At 46.4% G+C, this 8,045-nt stretch overlaps 1 protein-coding gene across 1 annotated transcript in view; it reads left to right on the top strand.

The window, feature by feature from the left end:
- Nucleotides 1-8,045, top strand: part of myo1g (myosin IG) — a 31,262-nt gene that overhangs the window by 13,613 nt on the left and 9,604 nt on the right. Inside the window, exons 19-21 of the mRNA XM_014025673.1 lie at nt 3,254-3,358; nt 3,718-3,831; nt 5,905-6,062. Coding sequence (XP_013881127.1) covers nt 3,254-3,358; nt 3,718-3,831; nt 5,905-6,062 — 377 coding nt within the window. The remainder of the gene's footprint in view (nt 1-3,253; nt 3,359-3,717; nt 3,832-5,904; nt 6,063-8,045) is intronic.

Below are 8,045 nucleotides of genomic sequence, written 5' to 3'. Positions count from 1 at the left end.
ATCTCAGTCCAGACCCCTGATCTCAGTCCAGACCCCTGATCTCAGTCCAGACCCCTGATCTCAGTCCAGACCCCTGATCTCAGTCCAGATCTCAGCTGTTTTTTGACTGAAAGGATTATACGCAGCAGATCTGTGACTCTGGTCTTTAATAGTTTTTAACCACATTCAGGTGAAAATGAGGATTTTTCAGTGTTTTAATGTTTTCTGAAGGTTTTTTAGTTTAATGTGTTTCAGCTGAAATCAGTTGCTGTTTATCACTTAGTTTTCACAGTTCCAGTGTTTTAATGTGATTTTCTGCTCTTTCTGACTGTTCTTCACTGGAGTTTAACCTCGTTAGCTTCAAACAAACCAGTGGAACAAACAGGGAAACTCCAGGGTCTGTTCCTGCTGCCGGCAGATGTTTTCACAGTAAACAGGAGCTGAATGACCCTGAGTGTAACACATGTGTTGTTGTGAACGCACACGGGTCATGTGACGCCTCGGGACACAAAGCATGACTGAGATGGAGCTCAGGAACACAACCCGTCTTTAATGAATCCCACAGCTGCTGATCCTTAAAGACGCCTTCAGGCAGCACCAGAACCACGACCCGGGCCCGCTCCTCTGGACTGCTGCGCTCGTCAGGCGGCCCGGGACTCGCTGGTGTGAGTCTCTGAGGACTCACACACACTCCTGTGTTTGTGTGTGTGTGAGGACTCACACACACACAGGAGTGTGTGAGAGCCGCGGGTCAGAGCAGGAAACCCGTGCAGCCGGCCTGAAGCTCAACGAGGCCGAAGAGCGTTCCTGCTCCTCCGAGGAGCTCGTCAGGATTCATCAGCATGAAGCTGGAAATAAAGAACGTTTTTTAAGGGTCCAACAGAACCTTTTTCAGCACGTCTGAGGAAAACTGCTGATCCTGAATGATTCCTCTGTAGTTCCTCTGTTGTTCCTCTGTTGTTCCTCTGTAGGTCCTCTGTTGGTCCTCTGTAGGTCCTCGGTAGTTCCTCTGTAGCTCCTCTGTAGTTCCTCTGTTGTTCCTCTGTTGTTCCTCTGTAGGCCCTCTGTAGTTCCTCTGTAGTTCCTCTGTAGGTCCACTGTGGATCCTCTGTTGTTCCTCTGTTGTTCCTCTGCAGTTCCTCTGTTGGTCCTCTGTAGTTCCTCTGTTGTTCCTCTGTAGTTCCTCTGTTGTTCCTCTGTTGTTCCTCTGTTGGTCCTCTGTAGGTCCTCTGTTGGTCCTCTGTTGTTCCTCTGTTGTTCCTCTGTTGGTCCTCTGTAGGTCCTCTGTTGGTCCTCTGTAGGTCCTCTGTTGGTCCTCTGTAGGTCCTCTGTAGTTCCTCCATAGTTCCTCTGTTGATCCTCTGTGTTTCCTCTGTAGTTCCTCTGTAGGTCCTCTGCAGTTCCTCCGTAGTTCCTCTGTAGGTCCTCTGTAGTTCCTCTGTAGGTCCTCTATTGTTCCTCTGTAGTTCCTCTGTGGATCCTCTGTGGTTCCTCTGTAGGTCCTCTGTGGATCCTCTGCAGTTCTTCCGTAGTTCCTCTGTGGATCCTCTGTGGTTCCTCTGTAGTTTTTCTGTAGTTTCTCTGTAGTTCCTCTGTGGTTCCTCTGTGGATTCTCTATAGTTCCTCTGTAGTTTTTCTGTAGTTTCTCTGTAGTTTCTCTGTAGGTCCTCTGTAGGTCCTCTGTAGTTCCTCTGTAGGTCCTCTGTAGTTCCTCTGTAGGTCCTCTGTAGTTCCTCTGTAGTTCCTCTGTAGGTCCTCCGTGGACACTTTAGAATAAATAAACAAATAAAGGTCATTTTCCACATCCTTAAATCTAGGCCCTGGGCTAACACGACCCAGTCCTCCTCCCAGCCGGTACCGACCCAGTCCTCCTTCCAGCCGTTACCGACCTCTGTAGTTGTTCCTCTGTTGTTCCTCTGTTGTTCCTCTGTAGGTCCTCTGTAGTTCCTCTGTTGGTCCTCTGTAGTTCCTCTGTTGGTCCTCTGTTGGTCCTCTGTTGGTCCTCTGTTGGTCCTCTGTAGTTCCTCTGTTGGTCCTCTGTTGTTCCTCTGTTGTTCCTCTGTTGGTCCTCTGTTGGTCCTCTGTTGGTCCTCTGTAGGTCCTCTGTTGGTCCTCTGTTGTTCCTCTGTTGTTCCTCTGTTGTTCCTCTGTTGGTCCTCTGTTGGTCCTCTGTAGTTCCTCTGTTGGTCCTCTGTTGTTCCTCTGTTGTTCCTCTGTTGGTCCTCTGTAGGTCCTCTGTAGTTCCTCTGTTGTTCCTCTGTTGTTCCTCTGTTGGTCCTCTGTTGGTCCTCTGTAGGTCCTCTGTAGTTCCTCTGTTGGTCCTCTGTAGGTCCTCTGTAGGTCCTCTGTTGGTCCTCTGTAGGTCCTCTGTAGTTCCTCCGTAGTTCCTCTGTGGATCCTCTGCAGTTCCTCCGTAGTTCCTCTGTAGGTCCTCTGTAGGTCCTCTGTAGTTCCTCTGTAGGTCCTCTATTGTTCCTCTGTGGTTCCTCTGTGGATCCTCTGTGGTTCCTCCGTAGTTCCTCTGTGGATCCTCTGTGGTTCCTCTGTAGGTCCTCTGTTGTTCCTCTGTGGATTCTCTATAGTTCCTTGTTTCTCTGTAGTTTCTCTGTAGGTCCTCTGTAGGTCCTCTGTTGTTCCTCTGTAGGTCCTCTGTGGATCCTCTGCAGTTCTTCCGTAGTTCCTCTGTGGATCCTCTGTGGTTCCTCTGTAGTTCCTCTGTAGTTCCTCTGTGGTTCTTCTGTAGTTCCTCTGTAGTTCCTCTGTAGTTCCTCTGTGGATTCTCTATAGTTCCTTGTTTCTCTGTAGTTTCTCTGTAGGTCCTCTGTAGGTCCTCTGTAGGTCCTCTGTAGTTCCTCAGTAGTTCCTCTTTAGGTCCTCTGTAGTTCCTCTGTAGTTCCTCTTTAGGTCCTCTGTAGTTCCTCTGTAGTACCGCTGTAGTTCCTCTGTAGTTCCTCTGTAGTTCCTCTGTAGTACCGCTGTAGGTCCTCTGTAGTTCCTCTGTAGGTCCTCTGTAGTTCCTCTGTAGTTCCTCTGTAGGTCCTCTGTAGTTCCTCTGTAGGTCCTCTGTAGTTCCTCTGTAGGTCCTCTGTAGGTCCTCTGTAGTTCCTCTGTAGGTCCTCTGTGGACCCTTTAGACAGACAATAAACAAATAAAGGTCATTTTCCACATTCTTAAATCTAGACCCTGGGCTAACACGACCCAGTCCTCCTCCCARCCGGTACCGACCCAGTCCTCCTCCCAGCTGGTACCGACCCAGATCTTTCTGTTTCTGCAGGTGAGGGACTGTCCTCAGACCAGCTCCGGCTTCATCCGGTTCTCCAAAGAGCTGAAGAACAGAGACTGCTACAGTCAGGTCATCTTCTCCGGCTTCTGTAGGAAGGTACACAAACATCTCCAGCACAGCTTTTAGCTCGTGTTTAGCTACTTTTAGCTGATGACCAAGGTTTAGCTACTTTTAGCTGATGGCTCATGAATGCTTATTTTAACTTTGACAATGTGTCCTGCATTTGACTAAGTTTTTACTTGTTTAGCTTGTGTTTTGTTATGTTACAGTTTTAGCTGCTGTTCTGCATGTTTTAGTTTTCAGGCTACATGTTTGCAGGAAATGTTCATTTTTTTCTTCATCTTTATTGAAATGAAGGCTTTAAAACGTTTGATCTGATGTTTGATGTTTGGACCAGGAGCAGGCAGCTGTGACTCTAACAGGAAGTAGAAACACTTTGTGTTTTTCTCTGTCAGGTGAACAGGTTCAGTAAAAGCACAGACCGGGCTCTGCTCGTCACAGATAAGTACGTCTACAAACTGGACCCAAAGAAGCAGTTCAAGGTTCTGAAGAGACTTCCTCTGGACTCGGTGAGTCACTAACTGTCCAACCTTCAGGACTTCAGTGAGTTCTGTTAAAGGATTAAACTCTCACTATTGTCTTTTTATTATGATTGTGAACTAATCTGATTAAAAGATGAGTCATTTCCCACAATGCATCACTTCAACAGGTCATCCTCCAGGATGAAGCTCAGCCTAAACATTACGTTTTAAAAAGTAAAACTTTTATTCCTGTCTTTGTTTTAGTTTTTGTGTGTGTATGTGTGTGTGTGTGTGTGTGTGTGTGTGTGTGTGTGTGTGTGTGTGTGTGTGTGTGTGTGTGTGTGTGTGTGTGTGTGTGTGTGTGTGTGTGCGTGCGTGCGTGCGTGCGTGCGTGCGTGCGTGCGTGTGTTTCTTCAGTCTGAGCTGAAGCTTTTTCTCATCAGAATGTGAGAATAATAATAATAATAATAATAATAATAAAAACACAAAAAGCAGCAGGCGAGACATTTTATCACAGCTCCCTTGGATCTGGGTCAGACTCAGGGAGTCCTGACCCATTTTAACTCCAAGAACTGGTCAGGTTCTTCAGACGAAACCTTCAGCTGATGTTCTCCAGGAGTTACCTTCAGCTGATGTTCTCCAGGCTTCAGCTGCTCTGCAGTGTTCTGTTCTCTGAGGGGACGGGTTGTCCCAGAGTTTGTCCTTTTCAGGACATCCAGCACATTATTGTCCCGGCTGGATTAACCTGAGTGAGCCGGGGGTTGTAAGAGGCTTATGATCTGCTCCGTCTCCCACTTTCTATCAGCTGCTCCTCAAACCATCCTCAGCCTCACCTGGACCCGACCGGTTCTGACTCTGATGGGTTTTACCTCCTCCTAACTGGGTCACAGTAAACGAGCTTCACTAATAAATCATCAGGTTCTGCTGGGGTTGTAGTTAGAGACAGAAATGTAAGAAAAAAATACAAATTTCACATCGGAGAGGCTAGCAACTAGCATGTCAATGCTAGCAACTAGCATGTCAATGCTAGTTGCTAGCCTCGCCAATGCTAATATCAGCTTATCCATGCTAGTTGTTAGCGTCTCCAATCCTAATACCAGCCTATTAATGGTAATCACTAGCCTCTCCATTGCTAATTCCAGCTTATCCATGCTAGTCACTAGCCTCTCCAATGCTAATTCCAGCTTTTCCATGCTAGTCACTAGCCTCTCCAATGCTAATTCCACCTTATCCATGCTGGTCACTAGCCTCTCCAATGCTAATTCCAGCTTATCCATGCTAGTCACTAGCCTCTCCAATGCTAATTCCAGCTTATCTATGCTAGTCACTAGCCTCTCCAATGCCAATTCTAGCTTATCTATGCCAGTCACTAGCCTCTCCAATGCTAATACCAGCTTATCCATGGTAGTCGCTAGCCTCTCTGATGCTAACGCCAGCTTATCTATGCTAGTAACTTGCCTCTCCAATGCTAATATAAACTTATCTATGCTAGTTGTGAGCCTCTCCAATGCTAATACAGCTTATCTATGCTAGTCGCTAGCCTCTTTGTTGCTAACGCCAGCTTATCCCTGCTAGTCACTAGCCTCTCAAATGCTAATTCCATCTTATCTATGCTAGTCGCTAGCCTTTCCAATGCTGATATCAGCTTATCCATGTTATTTGCTAACATCTCCAATGATAACACCAGCTTATCCATGCTAGTCACTAGCCTCTCCAAAGCTAATATCAGCTTATCCATGTTATTTGCTAGCCTCTGTGATGCTAACACCAGCTTATCCATGCTAGTCACTAGCCTCTCCAATGCTAACTCGAGTAGTCTCCTCATGTGCCAGTATTGGCCTCTCAGTTAGCAGGGGGCAGCTACTCAGTTAGCGGTGTCGGCCTATCATGTATCAGATCAATAGCTGGTTTAGGAATAGATTTAGCCTCCTGCTACAAGGATGTAGCAACCCCTGGTTGAGCAATAGTCTTAATTACCTCATACCGTGCCATAGACAGTGAAGCCCTGCACCTCACACCAGAAAACTGAGAACCTCCAGGAAGGTTTTAAAATACCCACAATGCACCACAAGGCTGTGAGAACGTTCACATTTACACCTTCCTGTGTTTTTTTCCCTGCAGTTTACGGGACTGAGCGTGACCTGCGGCGTGGACCAGATGGCGGCGCTGCACACGAGCTCTCAGGATGACGTCCTGCTGTGTCTGCAGCGCGGCGAGCTCTGCCCCAACCAGGACCGGGTGGGCGAACTGGTGGGAGCGCTGGCGGACCACTTCACACGGTCAGTACCGGCTCCACTGCGTTGTTTTCAGATGAGATGTTTCTGGTTTTAGTGATACTACGCAGGTGGAAGAAGGCGGTCCTGGTAACATTTCTATTATATCTGAGTTTAGAGGCAGAAAATTAGGAGTCATCCAGGTTTTTATGTCTTTAAGATGTTTGTAATTTAAGAAACTGATTGGATTAATCAGGTTTTATGAATAAATATAAGAGATTATCATCAGCATAACGATGAACATTCCTCCTGTGCTGATGTTAGAAACAAGTTACAAAAACAACCTCACAGAAAAGCTGCTTTTTGTTTGAGCACAATACTTTCAGCTCATCTGCAGAGAGAAGTGAGGGTCTCAGCTGAAAAATGGAACAAACTTTAGCTGCTAAAGAGCCAAAGTTTGTTCACACTTCATCAGGCTGATGACGCAGATCATATTCTGTGTTTATCTCTGAAGAACTGCAACATTTATCACATTTCTCTCCTTATAAATCTGAATCACTCGTCTCAGACTTGTGAGTTTTCACACATAGCAGGCTGTTTTGTGTGTGTGTGTATTTGTGTGTGTGTGTGTGTGTGTGTGCGTGCGTGTGCGTGTGTGTGTGTGTGTCCTCCTGAAACATTAATCCTCCAAAATAAATCCTGCCTGCTCGCCAAAGAGTGACGTAAGACAGGAAGTGACACGTGTTGATGAGAGGTTCACAGGTTTCCTCGGAGGGAGAGCTCTGAGGATTCTTCAGCTGTTGTTGTTTAATGTTAGCATTTATAAGCTACCTGCTGGTTTCAGCTTATTAACAGTGATGAGCTAGAGTTTAACTGTTTGGATTCACTTCTTCAAAATCTACACCAAACATGCAGCTTGATCTGGAATGAATGGAAAACACCTTGAAACTCCAACTGTGTGTTGGTGCAAACAGCCGAAGGTGTTTCACTCCCTGCTCCACAAAACAGAAGCTGTAAGAAGCAGAACAACAGCTAAAATAAGCAAAATAACTGCTGATGGGAGCATAACAACAGCTAAAAGGAGCAGAACTGCTTAAGGAGAAGACCAACAGTTAAAAGGAGCAGTATGTCAGCTAAAAGAAGCAGAAAAACAGCTAAGATGAGAAGGATGGCTAAAATGAGCAGAACAACAGCTAAAATAAGCAGAACAACTGCTAAAATGAGCGGAACAACTGCTGAAAGGAGCAGAATAACAGCTGAATGTAGCAAAATATCAGCTAAAAGAACAGAACAACAGCTAAAATGAGCGGAACAACTGCTGAAAGGAGCAGAATAACAGCCAAATGTAGCAAAATATCAGCTAAAAAAACAGAAAAACAGCTAAAATGAGTAAAATATCAGCTAAAGGAGCAGAAAAACAATTAAAAGGAGCAGAGCAATAGCTAAAAGGAGCAGAATATCAGCTAAAGGAGCAGAACAACTAAAATGAGTAAAATATCAGCTAAAGGAGCAGAATATCAGCTAAAGGAGCAGAATAACAGCTGTTTTGTTTCCTGCAGATGGCAGTGCCTCAGTGATCGTTGGTTCTGGATCTAGATGAAGCTTTTGTGTTTTTTTACGAGACTTTCGGTTAGTAGTTGTTGTTTTTTGTGGGGGGTGTCGGCCCCGCAGCAGCTGCTGCGGCTCTGATCCGGCTGCAGCTGAGGTCGCCTCAGCTCTTCGCCTGTCATTGTGCCGCCATCTGCGGCGAGCCCAGGGGTCGTGACCTCTGCGGGTGGGATGGTCTTCTTCATGGTCTTCATCAGCACGCGGTTTAGACTCAGTCCAGTTAGCTTCAGCTGATGTTTTACAGTCAGCTGTTTGTTGTGTTGTTGTTTTGGGTCGGACCTGCAGAGAATCACACTCATCTGCAGGAAGATGTCAGACGCTCTGAGGCGGTCGTGCTTCAGAGCCTCTGGCAGGTAAATCTGGGTCAGTGACGGCTGCAGAAAGGTAAAAATGTTCTTCATCCTCTGCCTCAGCCTGACTCCAGCTGCTCCAGTGTGGGCA

Source organism: Austrofundulus limnaeus, unplaced genomic scaffold, assembly GCF_001266775.1.
Source record: "Austrofundulus limnaeus strain Quisiro unplaced genomic scaffold, Austrofundulus_limnaeus-1.0 Scaffold490, whole genome shotgun sequence".
In the NCBI taxonomy this organism is placed as follows: Eukaryota; Metazoa; Chordata; class Actinopteri; order Cyprinodontiformes; family Rivulidae; genus Austrofundulus; species Austrofundulus limnaeus.
The sequence above is the reverse complement of the archived record's forward strand: the minus strand, read 5'-3'. Positions and strand labels throughout refer to the sequence as shown.